Here is a 20705-nt window from a genome sequence, read left to right on the forward strand (position 1 = left end):
TAATGAAACTAGATGATTTAATATACAAATTAGGTATATGGTAAATGGCATCGATCTTTATTTCCAAGCCAACCTGGCGTTGTTTTTTTAATAATACAATATTTTAATGACCGTATACATTTTTCCGACTGGACGGTTAGGAAAGTTTATAGCCTGAAAAGTTGCTTTTATTGAATTGTAGGTATGTTACATTTGTATTCAATATTCAGGGAGCTTCAGGGGGGGGGGGTATTCTAAAAAAATTCAGAGAATGATTTCTCATATGCTTTAAAAAAAGGAGTTTTATACAAACATGGGCTCTAAAAGTGTTCCTTTTTGGACTACATCAGGGTGTTGTAGTCACCAAACCGAATTTTTTGCACTATGTCGGAAACTACTTTACATAGATATTTTCTTCAGTTTTGGTATGTGGTTTCTAGGTATAAAAAGGGTTCGCTTTCATCAACTCTTGTTTTCCTACTTCCAACCATTGGCGTGCGTATACGTATATACATAGATTATTTGATTGATATAACTGGTACGCTACTGCTTTTTAGGAGAAAACTTTTTTTTGTCTTAATTGTCCATCCTTATTTTTTTTTCTCGTAAACCGTTCAATGAACAAGAAAAACTCTAGAGATCAATTTTGTTAAAAAAAAATATTGAAAATCAAGAAAAAAATATTTCCTAGAAAAACGCAGCGGTATACCATTTATTTTAAAGCAATTAAATTCGAAAAGGAAGTACCGTATGATCAAAAAAAAAACAGCGTCGAGTTGGCTTGGGAATGACGATTCATGATATTCCCCATATAATTTTACGTATAAAATGACAGCGATCTTCATTTCATACCCATCGCTGACGCTGTTTTTTTTCGATCATATTGTACTTAGACCCGATGTTCATATAAACTTTTTTTCTTTCAAACATAATCCTTTTCCTTTTATGATTTACGCAAAAATAAACGATGATAATCAAACTACATTTATGAAGACAATTGTAAATATGAATAAGCAACACTTTGTGTTTTTGATTTTTAAATTGGACTTTTGATATATTTCACATCTTTGTTGTCTAAATTGAATAAAGCTTGAAGTTCGTTTTTGCTTTTAAGAAGTCTATTTGTCTTTCACGCTATAAATTCTTTTGACGAAGGAAGGAACTGATGTGAACAGTGTCAAAATTTGTGGAGTATCCAATTTAAAATGAATATGGGTTTTTTTATAGTAGGTAGGAAGCATCTTATATACAGGGTGAGTCTTAAATAAGTGCAAATATTTTAGGGCTGGTAGATTTCAATAAAAGAAACATATTTTATCTTTGTCATTTTTCAAATAAGTCCAAAATAACCGAGTTATTTAAGTATGAAAATTTAAAAAAAATGTTTTTTTTTTGAAAAAATTTTGAGAGCCACCGGATTTATCTGTAATTTGTTCTTCTAATTTTAATTTACTATGGATGTTGTCACGTTTTTAAGATATATTTAATTAATAGTATTTTACATATATACGATATATTCGTATATTTGTATATTCCAATTGTATATTCCAATTATTATTTAATACTCATCAGGTTTTAATAAAGCAAAACGTCGAAGTAGGTTTCGATTTCTGTTCTTTTCTTTTTTTTTTGACACCATTGGAATATTTTTTAAGAAGAATTACAATATATTCTAGTCCTAAACGCGCATATCTCTATTCTCGTATATCCATCTTTTCCAACCATATTTTCATCGTATTTCTTAATTTTTATACCTTTCAGATATTTCTGCTTTTGCGACATATTTTTCCGTGGACTTTTTTTTACTTTGCCAGCTGAAAAATATTTTTTGAATAATTCCGCTTCTCTGTGATGTTTCTACGTTTCTTGAATTTAAAGTAGGGTTTTTTTATTTAACCGTAACTTTATTACTCCAGAGTATAATGCGTAATAGTTTTATAGTGTAACGTATAAGTAAATTAAAAAAAAAATAGTTTTTATTTACAGAATGAGGAAAACTCTGTTTTTCATTAATAATTTGAATTCCTCACAATTTGAAATTATTAGGTAAACATAAATAAGTACGAATTTTTAAGTTTCAATACTGAATTATTAGACCAGTCAAATAAGGTCTATTATAGGGGATCACTTGGAAAAAAGTGTTGGAAAACTAATTATGGTCTTGATTTGTTCAGTTGATGTGAAAGATAAGTATCCTAGTTTTGCCGTAACCACCGTAATAACAAGGCTGGACAGGTTATTCGTGACGTCATCAACTGGAGGCCTAAACCATAAAATAATTAACTAGAAAGAAGTTTCAATTCTGTGTTAAATCGTGGAAACACGATACGCCACCGAAAGCCTTCGTTGTCGTCTGGAGAACTAATTTTCCAATTGACAGGTTGACATGATGGCTTCATTTTTATTTCCGTTTCCGGTTATGCAATGGCGGGCCCTCTTTTAGTTTAAATTATTTTGTACTCTTTCTTATCATAAATAAAACAAAACAAAATTTTATTCAAACATATTTATTTGAAATATGAGACAACGTGACTAAATAAATATAAAAAATAAAGAATTGAATGATTTCTACAGCAATTACTTAATTATATGCAATTTTAACATAAATTAGTAAGGTATCAGCATGCCTTACAGTAATTTGTAAATAAATACACGTATTCACAGCCATCAGAGACAGAAAACTGGGACGAACATGAAAACGGGAGCCTTATACAAAAACCTGAAAACAGAAAAACAATTTTTTTATGCTAAAATTAACAATGTAAAAATATAAATATACTGTTTAAAAAAAGCGTCTATTATTCCCAAAGAGACCTGGCTTATAAATCAAAAAGAAGCAAAAAGAGACTTTAGTCGGATAACATAATCAGATTATCAGTCCGATTTATTGCATTACTCACAATAAATCGCACATACTGGAGATAACTAATGTTGGCTATAGTTAAAAATGATCTTACCTTGCTGTAAATTGTTTCCATTTTCAAAAAAATCGCCGATCAAAGAGATTATAACACCATTTTCTTGCATCTAAAAATGTAAAAACAGTGTTTATTTACTACCTATTTTTCATATACATAGGACATACCTACTACTGTTACTACTAAATCACTAACGTCCCATTTAGAAATAAGGGTTGTTTCGTATGAGGTAGAGAAAGTCAAGTCCCGTATAGATCTTGCATATTGTCTTTGAAATGTCGGCTTATTACCTTGATTTGATATGATAAGATCATTTGCGGCAACCCAATCTGCTACAGCAAGTCCACGAGCGTCAGAGGTTTAGCATTGAAGTCGCCAGCAACTATTGCATGCTTTTTGTTGAATCTGATTCGCCTTCCTATTTCATACAGAGTGCTATCTAAGTCGTCTATATCGTTGTTAGGACAACAATAACAGCTATATATTGTAAATTTAGAAGTAACCACGTATGAGAAACCCGGTCCATCTCCATGTTCTTTGAGAGCAATAGATCTGTTTAGAACTTTTAGTGTGACCAACGTTTGAAAGGCACTTTAATGCCTTTATCAGCAAAATAGGTAAATATCACCATTGTTCATCTTTCGATTTCTGCCATATTACTAGACCGAATTGAACAAATTGAACTAGGCTAGAACGCAACATTTCGGAACTATAGGCGAAAATCTGAAAAAAAGTCGAAGAATTTTACCATCTTTTGGCTCTCCTGAGTCGAGCGGCGGTCGAGCAACCGTGTAAAACTAGGATACTTATCTTTCATATCAACTGAACAGATCAAGATCATAATTAGCTTTCCAACACTTTTTTCCAAGTAAACCCCCTAATTTGATTGGCCTATATTGTCTACAATATTCAAAGAAACGCTTCAACAGTTGCACCCTTATAATTATTACAGGTAATATCACATGCTACCTCTTTTCAACTTGACAACCGGTACAGAAACAAAATAAGACGCTGCTAATAATTAAATTTGTCAAAACCTGAAATTTAGTGTCAGTGCATCCCTGTATATGCAGGTGTGGTCTCATATTCCTAATTAAACACATTCCTCTATCTAATTATCGCCATATTCCATTAATTAGTCAACATTAATTTAGCATTAAATAAATATGTAATTATAAATGTTAAAAGTTATTCGTTTATACGCAGTGGTTGTATACGTTTCCACTGTATTCAATTTATATATTTTTCTATTAGTACAACAAACAAACCACAAAGGCTAATTATTATCGAATTCTGTCATAAAAGTTGCCATTATTCTTTTGAAATATGATTTTTAATTTAAATGCCTTCATTTCTAAGAAATTAAAAATAATACCTACTGACAGACGCTGAAAAGTTGTAAAACGAGATAGAAATTGTTTATTATAATGAAATTCATGTCTAAAATATCGATAGATTATTTTTAAGCTATATCAAAGCAAATAGTAATCCAAGATCTATGGCGATATTTAGATCAGTGCAGGCGGCTAGGGGTCATTTTTGTAGGTGAGGTAAAATAATAACACGCGTTTTTTAAAGAACCGTCGCGTCGTTTGTTTACAGAGTACCTATTCTCCATTGTAAATTAATGTATTCCTTCTAGCATGCGAAAAGTCAAAATGGCCGGTCTTCCGTTATCTATATTAACTTCCCAGTCGTCGAATTAAAACGAAAATCCCAGTATACTTACAAGTACAAGTTGGTTGGATGACTTGTTCCGTCTATCCCCATAGGAGGCGTATAGCAGATTTTTTATAGGCTGGATTTCAGCTTCATTCCAAAATTTTGGATTAAAGAACACTTTTAGCTTTTGACGTGACATTTCAATGTTTGTCGTCGACGAGAAAATCAAACAGTATCATAAAAAGTCACCATAATACTGTGACATTCGATTGGCATTAAACAAGGCTTTTAAATTAAACAGGTTGCCTCGTAACTTGACATTTGTCGCCATATTGCGCGTCATCGTGTGGTGCTCAGCAGTTTTGTTCTCAGCAGTTGTTTACTGTTTACAAACAATTTTACATTGTTTTCTAAAGATTTTCCGTGTATTAAGTGCATTATAGGACAGTTTTAGTGGCCAATATATATATTTTTGTTAGCCGACCATACCAATAGGTATGGTAGGCTATTAAGATCGGCAAAAAAAAAGATTTTTTAATTTCACACATAAATGACCTAAATACAAAATATTTTCATTGTGTCTGGCTGCCCGTCCGTCTGTCTGTCCGTCTGTAACATGATGGCACCCGAGAATATGGCCATTAGTTTTTGGTGGGGGTGGGGGGTTGGTAAGGAGGTATGGGAGGGGGTTAAAAATTTAAAAAAACCGTAACTCCAAAATTACAGTAGCTAGCGAAACGCGGTTTTCAATTTAAGATTAGGAATAATATTTGCAACAAAATTTGTAATAACATCAAAATCAAAGTCGCAGTTTTTGAGATAAAAAGAAATTGGAAAAATTCCTTTACTTTGAAACTAAAAGAACTGCCTACCAACTTTTTATTAACGTAATATGTTAATAAAAAGTTGTGTTAATAATATAATATGTTAATAAAAAATATTATTTTAGTATGGGCGGCTATACGTGCCTCCCGGCGCCAATTTTTTAGTTTTAGTGTACTTAACGTATTATAATTGATGAACTAGATAGTTTTTTAAAATTATTTATCAAAAAAAAAATTCCTCAGAAATAGAGATCATCGCTAATTATAACAGCCTATAATGTTCAGAACTGTTTTTTTTTCTGAGTGATGTATACAGGGTGATTTCTGTAAGTCGGTCATGCTTTCGAGGAATGATAGGGGACGTCGAAATATTAATTTTGATATAGCACACTATGGGTCGGAAATGGTTAAAAAAATAGTACGCCACTGATAAAAATAAAAATTTCGGAGTTTTTTTATTTACTCGGTTTATTTCCAAGAAAAAATGTCTCTTGCAACTTTCTTCTATATCACACCATTTTGTCACAATTTAAAAATAAATATTTTTTTAATGATAACCTTAAATATGCGAATTATTATAACTACCTTAAAACTACGAATTTTATTATTAACAATAAAAAAATTCTAGTTTAAATTTATAATTTTTAAAAAATTTATTTAGTGCTAATAGTAAAAAGTACTAAAGTTACCCAAGATGAAGGGAGCTAACGAGGCACATGTGTTTCTGCCCTCTAGTTATAATAATTCTGTATTTAAGATTCTCGTTAAAAAATTTATTTATTTTGAAATTGTGACAAAATCGTGTTAGATAGTAGAAAGTTGCAAGAGACATTTTTTCTTGGAAAAAAACCGAGTAAATAAAAAAACTCCCAAATTTTTATTTTTATCAGTTGCGTACTATCTTTTTTTGAAAAAATTACCCGATGCGTATCACAGCTACGCAACTGGTTGAAACTAAAACCTCTTCTATTTACATTTAAAGTGTCTTTGTTAGGTAGATTCCTATAATAAAATTTTATAACGATACCTTCAACTGTTAAAAAACTATTAAAGAAAATCTTTAATTTTTCAAAGGCTTTAACACCCTGTATCTTGCGTAAGAGGCATTTCCGACCCATAGTGTGCTATATCAAAATTAATATTTCGACGTCCCCTATCATTCCTCGAAAGCATGACCGACTTACAGGAATCACCCTGTATATACAATAAATTATTTGAACTAGGTTTCGATATTTTAACATGGTGAAAAGGTAAAACTATTGTTTTTCCAATGCGAGTATTGCTTAAAAATGTCAAATATCAGCAAAATTAGAAAAAATAAATAAAGATCCATCCAGTCAAACAATGTACTAATTAAAGAGCTACGCTATTTGGCAATACGCGGAACGACTATGCATTTCAGGGAATAACAGATTTTAGTATTTGTTGTCGACCTCGATGTCGACATATGTAATTTTTATTTGGATGTTTAAAAATCGTATAATGATTAAAAAAGTATCAAGTAATTAAAATTCCAAATGGTTATTCTTCTTAAATATTACCATAGAAAATATGACACGAGAAGTTTATATATATATATTTTTATTATACAACTATAAAAATCTAAAAACATACAACATAAAATTATACATCTTAATTTTACCCTTGATTTTACCCTTGATTTTACCAAAGATTTTACTATAGGTTGTCATATCTTTCATTTTTCATTTAGTTCTGCTCCTCCACGATATAGTACCTACCTTAAGAGACTTATTTTCGTAATTATAACGTAAGTTTTGGTTCGAAACAAATTAGTTGGTTCAAGTTTCAAAGGGAGATCACGGCGAAGCGTGAAAGTTTTGTTCTTGGCAAATTGGACATCGCAACGCCGTGAAAGTCGTTAACAAGCGCGGTTGTAAGTTTTCTAACGAGACTTTAGAAATAGTTACGTCAACTTTATAATTATATTGAGTTCCATAGCGTAGAAAATTATAGAAAAGCATAATCTTTAGTTAGTTCATAACTCCTATCTCTTTTCTAAATATATAAATACGTACAATTTGAAAAAGTTAATATCTTCTCGGACTGATGTTCCTTTAAATTGGAAATTTTACGCAAGGTTTTGGTCAGATCTGTCACTAACATTTATACTGAGGATACCAGCATTAGTACAGGGTGGGTCAAACTCGACGCTTTTAAATGGAAACACCCTTTTCTATAGGAGATAGACAAAAACTAATATCGGTGTCTGGAGCTCAATTTTTGTCAAAAACATGATGATAAAAACCCCATATCGATATCTGTTACCGTTCCGGAGTTACGGGGTGTTTTTCAAAAGTATGCATTTTAACAAATCGCTGTAACTTTTTTGCTATGGAAAATGTTGTATTTTTATGAAAACATTTCCAAAGCACCTTTTTACATAGAATTTAATGGTTTAAGTATATTTTTTTTAAATTAATAATTTAAGAATTGAAGGGTCGGCCGTAACAACGTTGTATGTAACATTTTGCTGAAATGTGATGTTTCCCTAAAACAACGTTTTATAAGCATATTTGAATGTATTGGCGCAACTGGAACCGAAAAATTTTGCCCGATGTCTGGCAATAGGGCGACCTTCAGTCAGTGCCAGCCTTGCATTCCCGATAATAACGTTGTACGTGCGTTTAAGCGCTTAGTAAGAGGGCGGTGCAACTTTCACCCGCGGATATTTCCCACTTAAATAGGGGAGAAAAAGGAAACTAAATATAGAGAACTGGAAACAAAACGCGAGAAAACGTTCAAGAGATGCCGAAGAGCAATATTCTAATTTATCTAGTACTAAGATTTTATTTTGTAAAACCAGTTTTTTGAAAATAATGTTTGCGTTATGTAAGTTCTTTCTTTAAAACCTTTATTAATATAGTAAATTTATTAAAAAATAATTTGCTTTAATTTAATATACATTGCTTACGTGTAACAACGTTGTAAGTTACATGAACATACAACGTTGTTACATGCATTTTCCACAATAATGACCTCTATAGTTGGATATTTCGTAATAAGCATTTTTAAAAATTATAAATCAGTATAGTTATAGCAACTTTAGTAAACTATACTAAATACGAAGTTTTATCATCACCTAAATGACCTCTTATCGTTTTTCGTGATTTATTCCATTCACTCCTTTTGTTATATACAACGTTGTTACGGCCGACCCTTCAATTATCAACAGAAAATTTGATTTTTTATATGGGACACCCTGTATATTTTAAATTTATTGAACATAATTTAAAATTGCCTTTCCAAAAATATAACACACTTGATATTTTGCTCGATTCCTCTTCGAGATATAGAGTATATAAAAATTCGCCCGCTTTAAATAGGTAGGCTTTGAACGGCACCGGCTGTAATGCAAAAAAAATCTATCTGTAAGCATCAATTAAAACGAAAATAATATTTGCTATGAGAGATGCAGAATTTTATAACAATTTAAAAAATATGTAACCAACATCAACACATCTAAACTATATCTAATAACAATAAAAATAAATAGCAAACCAAAACATGAGATTTTGCTACAGGTGTTCGACATATCGACCGTCTTCTGTTATGGACAGACGGGGCAGTTTTTGAACATTTCTCTCGGAATCATTAACTCAGTGGGGGTGAAAGATACCCTCTCATAACTGCTAAGTATTTTTAATTCTTGTCTAAATTATACGGAAGAATAAGGAATCTTTATTCTTCCGCAAATATATCTATAGGATTAGATCCATGGGCACTAAGTCAGGCGGCCTCGACGGCCAACGGCTGGGATCTTGGTTAGCTATTCAATTATTCTTGAAATTGGCTGCAAAAATCTGCTGATAACTTCAGCGTTTAGAGGCGGTGCGTCGTCTTGCTGGAAAAATATGTTTTCGAGTTCCATTAAGGGCATATCATCAATAAGGGTTCCAAAGCCTACTACTTAAAAGTGGCGAACTGAAAAATTCTGTATTTCGAAGAGAATTATAACAAAATATCAAGTGTGCTATATTTTTGCAAAAGTAATTTTAAATTCATTTCAGTTAATTAAAAATATAGAGGGTGTCCCAAATAAAAAATCAATTTTTCTGTTGATAACTCTTAAATTATTAATTTTAAAAAAATTATACTTAAACAATTAAATTCTACGTAAAAAGGTGCTTTGGAAATGTTTTCATAGAAATACAAAATTTTCCATAGCAAAAAAGTTACAGCAATCTCTTAAAAATGCACATTTTTTAAAATCACCCCGTAACTCATAAACGGTAACAGATATCGATGTGCGGTTTTCACCATCATGTTTTTGATGAAAATTGAGCTCCAGACACCGATATTAGTTTTCGTCTATCTCCTATAGAAAAGGGTGTTTCCATTTAAAAGCGTCGAATTTGACCCACCCTGTACATTTTACAAATATATATATTTTTTTTAGTTGAAACATTATACAAAAAAGTCATTTTTTTGGTTGGAGCCTTACGACTATCACTAATCTATTTTATAATTATAAATATTATTACATATGTTATTATTATTTTAGGCATTTGCAGCGAAGGTATTGGTTTCGGTTTGAAGGAGAGTATGGTATGGTACGTCCTCTTTATCATATTCGTATCTTATGCTATGTTGCCTTTGCCACTAAGATGGTGTATAATGGCCGGATGCATATCTGCTATAAGTCATGTTATACTGGTGTGCGTCAGGGTGTATTATTTTGGAAAGTACGAAGTAAGTAACACATTACATGTTTTTTTACAGTCATAAAATTCTTTTTTGGCCATTCATTGTCAATGATCTGTCAAACTGTTACATTGATTTTACGATAATAACATATATAAATGAAACAAGTTTAGATTGGAAAGTGCCCATAAGGACAATGTAAACACTATTTTTTGGCGCTATTCTTGCAACGGTCGCGACTCATAGCTTTTGAAACTTTCGGAGCGGTTCGGCTTTTTCGGGAATTTTATCGCCAAATAATTTTTATTCAAATTTATTATTATTTTCTTTTAATTTTATAAATAAAATACAGTGTATTGCATACAAGAAACTTTATTTTATATAAGGACATGGTATGAAGTACCTATGAAACATTGGAAACCGACGGCGACTTTATGCCACGTTCGACGATGGTTTTTGCAGTTCACAGTTCACAGCACACCTTTTTAAGTTTTTAATGCCACTTTTTCACAATTATCACGGGTTAGAGTAAATAAAACTTAAAATAAACTCACAAGATAGCAATAATTACTTTGAAAATGGACGCTTTAAAAATTTTTGGGAATTTTTTCAATGAGAGCGGTTTACATTTTAAAAGATTTTATAATTTTTGGAGAATCTGACTTTGACAAGAGATATGGACAACAGAAAATTATTTCTGTTTTTGTTTGCGGTTTTTCTTAGCACCGCTATACCAGCGCCAGATCGCGTACAACGGTCGGGACCCAAAATAATTTCGCGACCCAAAATTTTGACGGGCATTCCAATCTAATTTTATTTCCTTTATCTATTACTTCTGTCATTTATTTTTGATGTATCACTTGAATTAACTATATTCAGATGCAGCTCTATCAGAGACCTCTGCCCTGTCACATGCTTGGGCTAATTTTGGTAAGGAATAAATTCTCATTGGTCCAATATTTTTATTTGAAGTCGATGCCACTCATGATACTTGGCTATTTCTGGCCTATCTCCGAGTCGTACTCAAAAATATCAGACTCGAGCAAAGTAACGTCTTGTGTGACAGTTTGTTCTTAATTCTTTGATTATTTTATGTGTATCTTTTATTATTCTTGTAATATGAATTATAAATTATTTTCAATTTGAGTAATCCCATCATTAATCCCAGCAAGCAAAATTGATACAATAAAGTTACAAAAATTAAACTAAAATACACTAATTAATAAATTATTGACATCGTTTAGTTTTTTTCTTCGGTGATGCATAATATTTCGCTATAGTAATTTATAGAGAGAACGCTGTTGGCTGTCGATTTTCCAATTTTTAATTGAAATTACAAAATATTGTTAAAATTTAAAAGTCCTGTTATATTTTTTAAACGAAAAATATAGAAATTTCTTTTTTTTTAAATTTTGCTTGCAAGTAGGCTATAAACTTTTGGCTATGTTAGTTGAGCAATCTATATTTTTATTCCCCAATAATTAGGGAACAGTATTAATATTGTGTTTGTGTTGGTCCCGTGGATTTAATGAGCCCTATTAAGTAATATCTGTGGTAATATGATGTCATTATAGGTCATTGGTGGCACGTTTTAACGTGATTTTTATTGGGTGTCGTAAATTAGCTAATCGATCCTGTCCACTTTTACGAGCTCCTCCAGCTACTACATACTTTTTTAATTTAAATAAATATTCCCGGAAAGTAGTGTACTCTATAGCAAATAAGGGTATCTAATTCCCTTGGAAGATACGTTGATTCATGCCTATAGTATAGTTCATAATAAATTAATTTTATTGGCAGGAGTAGATTAAGATGTAGTACTTTCGGGACAAACTGTCAATATATCTGTTCAAATAAGATTTTGATTAGTTACAAACGACGAATATTGACCAGTGGACGTCTGTGCCGCGCCTAGAGAACCAAAAGTAGACTGAACATGTTGAAATAAAAGATAATGACGGCCCAATAAATTGGAAATATAGATTCTAAATATAATTTATATGTATCAATGGAAAAAAATGAGTTGAGAATTATGACGATTATATTTTAGAGAATTATATAGGGTGTCGCAGGAATAAGTGCAAGTATTTTAACTGGTAGTATACTCCAGAAACACGTCTATGAGGTTTCTTACGCGAAAAAAAAATTTTGAAAGTTCAGAATATGTTTCTTTTATCGAGATCTACCATCCCTTAAAACACTTGCAGTTATTTCTGGGACAGCCTGTATAGATCTGTTCCCCAACTGTCTCCATTTCTCATTATCTTGTGTTCGTAATTAAATTAATAATTAATAATATTACTAATTGAGGGATTATTAATAACATTTTATTAATGGTTAAGTTACTTAAAATATTGTTTTTATATTTTATTTACTCTACAGTATTATTTAAACCAGTGGCGGATCTAGGGTAAAATACGTCGTGGGTAAAGACAGAATTTGGCGCCCCCACAATTCAAAAAATGTGTAGACACGTCCCCCCCCGTACCGCTGCAAGCAATGGTAAATACATGGGATAATCGGAAAATTATTGCCACATCATAGATGTTTCCAGCGCATTCACCGAAAATTCGCTGATGAGCGAAGTGCCTGCCGCACGCTCTAGGTAGCGTCTTCTATCTAAATTTTACTATTTTATTGTATGATATAAAAGGTGATTAGAGTTTTTACTACTGGTTTCGGACATACTTATATTTTTCCGCCCCTGTGCCGAAATTTTACTTGTAGGTATGATGTTTGCAGAAACTACTAACATACCTTATGTGTGCATGCGGTACGTGATTAGAGTTTTCACCTATTGCTTTCGGACATATTTTGGCGCCTGGCGTCGTTGGCAGGTGCCCACATTGCCCACGCCTAGATCCGCCACTGTTTAAACTTTAGAGAGATTAAAGAAACCGTTGTGCTCCGTTATTTATTAATTTTCTTTGTATAGTTGCAGGAAGAAGACGCTTGCAAAATCAAGCGAATAGTAGCCAATATTATTCTCTACATCTGCGTCAACTTTGCAGGCATGTATACAAAATATTTAACTGACAGAAGTCAAAGGAAAGCATTTTTGGAAACGCACAGATCGATGGAGACTAGATTTAGGACACAGGTGGAAAATGATAAACAAGAAAAATTACTCTTGTCAGGTACATTTTTATAAATATAAGTGGTAATAATAATAATAATGATGTGTGATGAATTACATAAGTAAAACTAATATTTACGGAAAATAGTGACATTAATAAATTTTGAACAAATCACCAATTGATTACACATAGATAAATTAAGCCAAATTAATGCATTTCTTTATTAGTGCTTCCAGATTTTGTTGCCAAAGAAATGATTCGAGATATCGAAAAAGAAGAACGAGGAGGACATTTTCAACCCCATCAATTTCACAAAATTTACATACACAGATACGAGAACGTCAGCATCTTGTTTGCCGACATCAAGGGCTTTACTGGTTAGTTTTAAAACTTATTCGTATCAAGTAATTTATTTATACTTGTTTTCAGTTTTGGCTACCAAATGCAGTGCTCAGGAACTAGTCAAGATTTTGAATGAACTATTTGCAAGATTTGATAAGTTAGCAGCGGTAAGAAAACGTATTTAGAATTTAGTTTTTGATTTGATTTAAGAGCAGATAATAATATTTAGGTTGTTGGGCAACTCTATAAATTATTTCCTAATGTAATACAGGGTGTTCCAGGCTGAGCATGCATTAGCAGTTTCTAGAGAACCACAATATCTAGACCGGAGATTTTTTGCACATCATTGTTTCACAACGAGATCTATCGATTAAGAAAATATTTTCAATATGGCGGAAATACCGGAAAAAATTCCACCAAATCTCGTTTTTTTTTGTCTGAATATACATAAATACAGAAATAAAAAAATACAAAAATATAAAAGTTATAGGGTTGAACCTCTTCGGAAAAACACACGGTTAAATAATGTAGGAACAAAATACTATATTATGTAATTATTTTAAATTCCTTGCAGGAAAACCATTGCTTGAGGATTAAATTGTTAGGCGATTGCTACTATTGTGTATCAGGGTTGCCTGTCCCACGAGCGAATCATGCACACTGCTGCGTCGAAATGGGATTGCACATGATTAAGGCTATTCGAGATACCCGTCACAAAACACAGGTAAGTACCCAACACTAATTTCTAATAAAAATAAATTAAAATGATTTATTAAGAGGACATAATTGAAATGAATAGCTCAGTCAAAATTGCATTTACGTTGCTAAACATTTTAAATGCTAATTGACTAAACCAAGACGAGACAAAATATTTTTTACTATATATATAGGGTGTTCCAAAAAATATCTGCCATCTCTCGTGGGGAGATACCTCACGTAAATATAAGATTTATTTTTCATATCAACCTAGATTCGATTCTGCTTTGTTTCGTAGCTACCGGGTGTGCAACCGGTAAAGTCTTAATATTTTTTCGATTTATTATAATTTTCTTCTAAGTACTTTTAGCGTTTCGAATGAAATTTTGAGGGTAAAATTTACTATAAATGGGATATATTTTAAAGCTATAAAAGTGTCGACCTATTCACCAGGGACGTGCATATTCGTCGGCTTGATGATGAAAAGGCGTATCTCGAGTTTTGCTACTTTTCAGCAGAGCAATTTAAAGAAAATCACTTACTTTATTTGGCCAATAAATGTAAAGTCTTTAATTTTTTAATAGTGTTTTTGTATTAACACTTAAACGGAGACATTGAGGAAACGTTCTGAAGATAAATTGTGCGTAAATTCTAATAAATAATTTCTTTTTAGTTGTTTAATAGAGATAGGCCTTTTTGTTGTAATAATAATAAATTTATTTCCGAACGAATAGTATACATACGCCCATGTAAAATAAATTTAAAAATGATGGTAAAGTGTTCTTAATAAGGAAAAAAAAAATCAATATTCACATTATGGAATACATACAAGAAAATACAATACATACAGAAAAAATCTGAAAATCACCAAAAAATCAGAAACAAATATTAAATACTTTTATTCGCGTTGGATTAAATCAACTGAAAACAAAGACAATTTTTATTCCAGAAGCAAAGACAATAATCAATTAAAATACACTTATCTAGTTTATTTTAATAAATTGTTTTTTATACAAAAATACATTTTTTAACTAATATATTTTTAGTAATTATTCAATTAATTGAGGGCATTAATACAAGGCATTTAAACTGACGGTCCATTTAATAAAAACCAAACTAAACAAAAACAAAACATGTTTCTTCATTCGTGCCTTTTTGATACAAATAACTGTGGACTAACAGTTTCTGTTCAATGATAACAAATTCGACTTCCATTCTACTTGTTTATGCAGGATGATGATAGGCACAATAAATAAAATTTTCCAAAAATTGAGAGGGATAACAATGCCAATGGTCTGACAATGATAATGAGATAAAAATTATTGTATTTTTCGGGCAAGTTTTTGGTTCGCTTAAATGTTCTTAGGGTAATTATAATTTGGGGAATTTTTCGATTAGGACAATTTTCGTTTCGTTGTTTTGCTTTCGATCAATTTTTCTTCGGCCATTTATTCTCGGACAATCGTTTGCATACCCGATACAGCTATGTGCAGAGTCTAGCTCATTCTAACAATGGTTTTTGGCAAAAAAAAACAGACTTAAAATCACACTGTAAAAGAGAGCTGCTGCCATGATAGAAGTTTTATTTTGTCCCAAGCAACCATCAGAAAATAATTAGGGAGAATGGCGTGATTTTCCCTCGCATGCATTTTCATAACTTAAAACAAAAGGACCTATCTCAAATTCCATCTTTCTTGTAGTATAACAATTGGTGTAACAATTGATATAACAAAGAGCCCTATCTCAACATACGTCTCTTCGTCATAACGAAGAATTGTAGTATTTGAGATGGGGCAAATTTTTAAATGAATATAAAACAAAAAAGGTACAATATTGAGATGCGCAAATTCGTTATGTTAAAATATGACCCATTGGGTATGTCATGACGTTGATATCTCAAAATCGCCAAAAATCGAGATACGCCTTTTCATAAAGCCGACGAATATGGGTTGTCACTGGAATATTTTTCCGAAAAAAGTATGTACGCCACGACTTCTTTTTCTCTTATTAGAAATCGAAATCGTGTAAGCAGTTTAATACCGATTAAAAGTTGTCTCTTGATATTTTATCGATTTCGGCCTCTTTGATGAGATAAACGCAATTTTACTAATTTGCCTTGGTCCAAGTCTAATAGCACAGATTATAAACTTTGTTTTTTCTTTATTGTTTTTCGTGGGTCCAATTTTCGGAATCGGGCATTAGTTAGGTTACTAGTTTGCGCACATAGCACGCCCACTTATGGCCTCTAAAATTGTGCACAGCGCCTGACCGGCACAGTTAGAGAGATATAGGAACACACAGAGAGATATAGGAAAACCGAATAGCGTCATGCAGTATTTACGTGTACCTTATCATGGTTACGATATGCGCGAGTCAATTTTTAACGCAACACCCGCTAATAACGTTACCGCCTGACGTAATTTGCGGATCAATTACGCCAAGCGCTATTTCTAAAATAACGTTTAAAAATTGCTTAAATGGACATGTGCGGGTATTTGACAACCGGGACCGGCCGGCGAGATCTTTTATTTTAGGTTATGTTTGAATTATTTGGAATTATTACTTTAGTTTTATTAGGTAATTTGATATTTAAGTAGCTGGGATTAGTGTTAATTAAATAAATATGGCCCAAAATATGGATTCCACCTCTTCCAATATTAAAGAACCTATAAAGAGGCTTAGGTTTACAGCAGAAGACGACTTAGCCCTTCTAAGAGAATTTGTTGCTTGTTGCCCTAAACCGACTGGCAGACGTTGAACAATAAAGCACTGGAAGTAAGCACTTTAGCCCTTTAGTTTTAAAATAGCTAGTAAACAAAACAATTTCAAAGTTAGGTTAAGTTTAAATAGCGACGCGACGCGAACAGAATTCTTTCCGATCCGATAACTATAAATGAAGAGAGTTAGTACCACCTCACGTAAAGGAAATAACATCTGGCCTTATTAACGTCCATGCACGCTATTCGGTTTCCGATATCTCTCTATTACGCTGTTTATTGTTATTTTACGCGAGTTTATTTTTGCGCACAGGAAATTTTACTCGTTTGCACATCGTCATAAAAACAATTTTCGTACCACGAATTAGGGATAAGATTTTTATCTGTATACATATAGTATACCTAATCTGTGCTAATAGCAACCTTTTTAAAAAATAATATCATTAACTTGCGAAAGTTTTAAATAAGTACTCATTGCTTTCTTATAAAAAAAAATATGAATAAAAGTTCCTATAAATATGGGTATGGAAATGCATAGTTTTAGAGTTACAGGATGTTAACATTTTTTAAAATTAAGTTTTTTGTAATTATCTTAAATACCACTATTTTTTTATTTGAAATTGTGTAGGCTGGACTAATAATACTAATAACTAATAGTAATATTATTTAATAATAAATTAGGTAAAATATATAATTTATTCAATTTAGTTTAATTTTAATTTTATTAATTGTGATTAATAAAATTGCGTTTATCTCATCAAGGAGACCGAATTCGACAAAATATCAAGAGATAATTTTTAATTGACATTAAGCGCCTTACACAATTTTGATATCAAAAGAAAAAAAAAGTCAGTGGCGCACATAATGAATTTATCGACACATTTTAGCATTAAAATATGTAGGACTTATAGTAACTTTTACCTTTAAAATTTCATTCGAATCACGAAAAGTACTTGGAAGCAAATTATAATAAATCGTAGTTAAAGGTTGTTAAGAATTTTTACATGAGGAATCTCCCAACGACATATGGCACGTGTTTTTTGAAACACCCTCTATATAGGTCACAAGTTAAATATATGCTATACAGGGTGAGTCTTAGATAAGTACAAATATTTTCAGGGCTGGTAGATCTCGATAAAAGAAATTTTGAGAACTACTGGATCTTTTCTTGATTTCCTTTCTTGTAAATTTAATCTATCTTGTAAATTTAACTAGACCTAAAAATATTTGCACTTATTTAAGTCTCACCCTGTATATTGTTGTCCCTACATCTCGTTTATTTATCCCGAATTCCTATTATTAGTACATAACGGCCTTAAGTGTGAAGTATGGTCTGTCTATCGAGAGGATACACGATAGTGACAGTTCTGTCTGTCATTTTAATGCACATATTAAATGTGTCTTTTTTTGGATGTCGTCTTCGAAATCTTTTCTGACTCGTTGGACAGAATTTAGAAGAAATGGATAATATTACACTTAATGTTCTATATGCATATTTCTGAACAATACTTAAGATCATCAATATAAATACAAGCAATTAACAGAATAATTATCTAATACAAAGCTAATACCTTATGATTTCTTCCTGAATAGATAAAGTCTTTGATGAGTGCTTCGACTTTATAAAAAATTGTATCAGGTGATAAAGAGGTTTTTCAAATATTAATACTTTTATCGAAAAATTGATTTTCGCTCTAGTCTCGAGTGGTTAGAGAAAAGGATGTTGTTCTGTATTTGAAGTTTTCAAGAGATAAGTGAAGAAGAACCTTTTTAACTTAGACATGAGAAATCGCTAAATTTGATCTTTTTTGTTCAAAAGTATATTTGAAGGATTTCTAGCACGATTTTCTTTACTGTTGAAAGTACACCATTACATTTCGTCTAGTGCCCAACACATTTTATTGCAGCTAATAGAATTTTTTTAGAAAAGAAAATTTAGCTACCTATTATTCTATTTTTAAGTCTCTCATTTTTAGTAATTAAATATTTATTAGACTATTTACTAATAATTACTGGGGCCCTACATCGTAGCGATTGTATCCAGCCGAAGCCCGAAATCGCGAAGGAGTCGGAAGCATCTATGACAATATTACGTATAAAGGCCGGGACACACATATTATGCACGTTTCCGATCCGGCTCCGATCATACAGTCGGACGACTGTATGAGAGGGAAATCGTACGTTATTTTAAGGCCGGGACACACCTATCATGCACGTTTCCGATCCGGCTCCGGTCCGATTTTGCCCCAGAAGCGGATCGCTGTGGGATCGGAAATAGTGAGTAAACACATGTCATACATGCTTCCGACTCCTTCACGATTTCGGGCTTCGGCTGGATACAATCGCCAGTCTTGATTCAACAATCATCGCATAAAGTCGTGTGCGCAAAATGTTTAATAATTTCAGCCACAGTGATTTAGCCATGGTGGAACTTTGTTTGGAAGAAGAAGATGAGGAAAATGGGAAAGCTTTTATAGAGAACAGCCAAAAAAGCAGATTTCATATCTTTATAGTCGGAGTTTCGGTACTGCTCTTTGGTCTGGACATACAGCACTGGATATTTCCTCACTTCTTCAATTAATTCCTCCGGTTTTCTTGTTGACATTTTTTATTATTTTAGTAAAAAACTAAAAATAACACAGCAAAAACAAAAACAAACAAAATAGTTCAAAACGACACTCGTCCTACAGCCGGCATCGACGAATAGACTGACAATCGGAACACGAACGGATGCAGGAACGGAATCGAGTAGAAGCGGGGATGAATCACGTATCGGAAAGGTGTGAACTACGCTGGCTAAAATAACGTACTCATACAGTCGTCCGACTGTCGTTCATAGTTTCCGGAATACAGTTCGGACCTCCCTGTATATAATTTTTTTTATTAACCCATCCTTTTTTTTATCATTATCGGAAAGAGGATATGTTTAATCCGGCAAGGTCCATGTAGTTTGCCACGTGTATAGTTTAACTGGACCAAATTTATAACCGCCTCCCTAAATTGGCTAGTTGAATATTCAATCCATTCTATTTTTATTTGCGCTAATAATAATAACGCCAAACCAATTTTTGACGTCTTTATAAAGCCGTTATTTTATATAGCAACACGTAACACTTCACCAACATACCGGGACAAGAACCGGGACTCGAAATTATTATTTTAGTTTCAAAGTAAACGAATTTTTCCATTTTTTTTATCTCAAAAACTGCGACTTTGACTGATTTTGATGTTATTCCAAATTTTGTTGCAAATATTATTCCTAATCTTAAATTGAAAACCGCGTTTCGCTAGCTACTGTAATTTCGGAGTTACGATTTTTTAAAATTTTTAACCCCCTCCCATATCCCCTTACCAACCCCCCACCCCCACCAAAATCTAATGGCCAGATTCTCGGGTGCCACAGTATTTTTGTGCCAAATTTGGTTAAAATCGGTTTAGCGGCTTTTGAGTTATCGTGTTACAGACGGGTAGGCAGGCAGGCCTGTTGGTATGGTCGGCTAAAAATTGTAGTCATTTCCGGTGAAATGGGAAGTGACTAAAAACAATTGAATACGTCAGTCAATCCTAATTTATGTCATATACTAACATACCAAGTCTCGTTTATTTTTATCTGAAAAAATAAAAAAAGTTATAGGGAGAGCCACTTTTCAGACGCACCCGGTATTATTGTTCTTACTTCTGAAGTTCTTTTGAAGTTCCTATAATATTTATTAGCAATTATTGTGTAAATGTGTAAATATATTATTTTATTAGTTAGTATAATGTTGCTAAATTGTACCTTTTGATCGAAAAAAAAACGGCGATGAGATTCCCCATATAATTTTACAT

The 20705-nt window shown here is 32.2% G+C and overlaps 1 protein-coding gene across 2 annotated transcripts in view; it reads left to right on the plus strand.

Annotated features, from left to right (window-relative positions):
• The window catches only part of LOC115891600 (adenylate cyclase type 8-like), a 286870-nt gene that overhangs the window by 122534 nt on the left and 143631 nt on the right, over positions 1–20705 (plus strand). For both annotated transcript variants that reach the window (XM_030912111.1, XM_030912112.1), the window contains 5 exons: positions 9906–10093; positions 12981–13182; positions 13350–13499; positions 13552–13631; positions 14039–14188. In XM_030912111.1, the coding sequence (XP_030767971.1) occupies positions 9906–10093; positions 12981–13182; positions 13350–13499; positions 13552–13631; positions 14039–14188 (770 nt within the window). The remainder of the gene's footprint in view (positions 1–9905; positions 10094–12980; positions 13183–13349; positions 13500–13551; positions 13632–14038; positions 14189–20705) is intronic.

The sequence above is a fragment of the Sitophilus oryzae genome, unplaced genomic scaffold (genome assembly GCF_002938485.1).
Source record: "Sitophilus oryzae breed Bouriz unplaced genomic scaffold, Soryzae_2.0 scaffold_1188_pilon_pilon, whole genome shotgun sequence".
In the NCBI taxonomy this organism is placed as follows: domain Eukaryota; kingdom Metazoa; phylum Arthropoda; class Insecta; order Coleoptera; family Curculionidae; genus Sitophilus; species Sitophilus oryzae.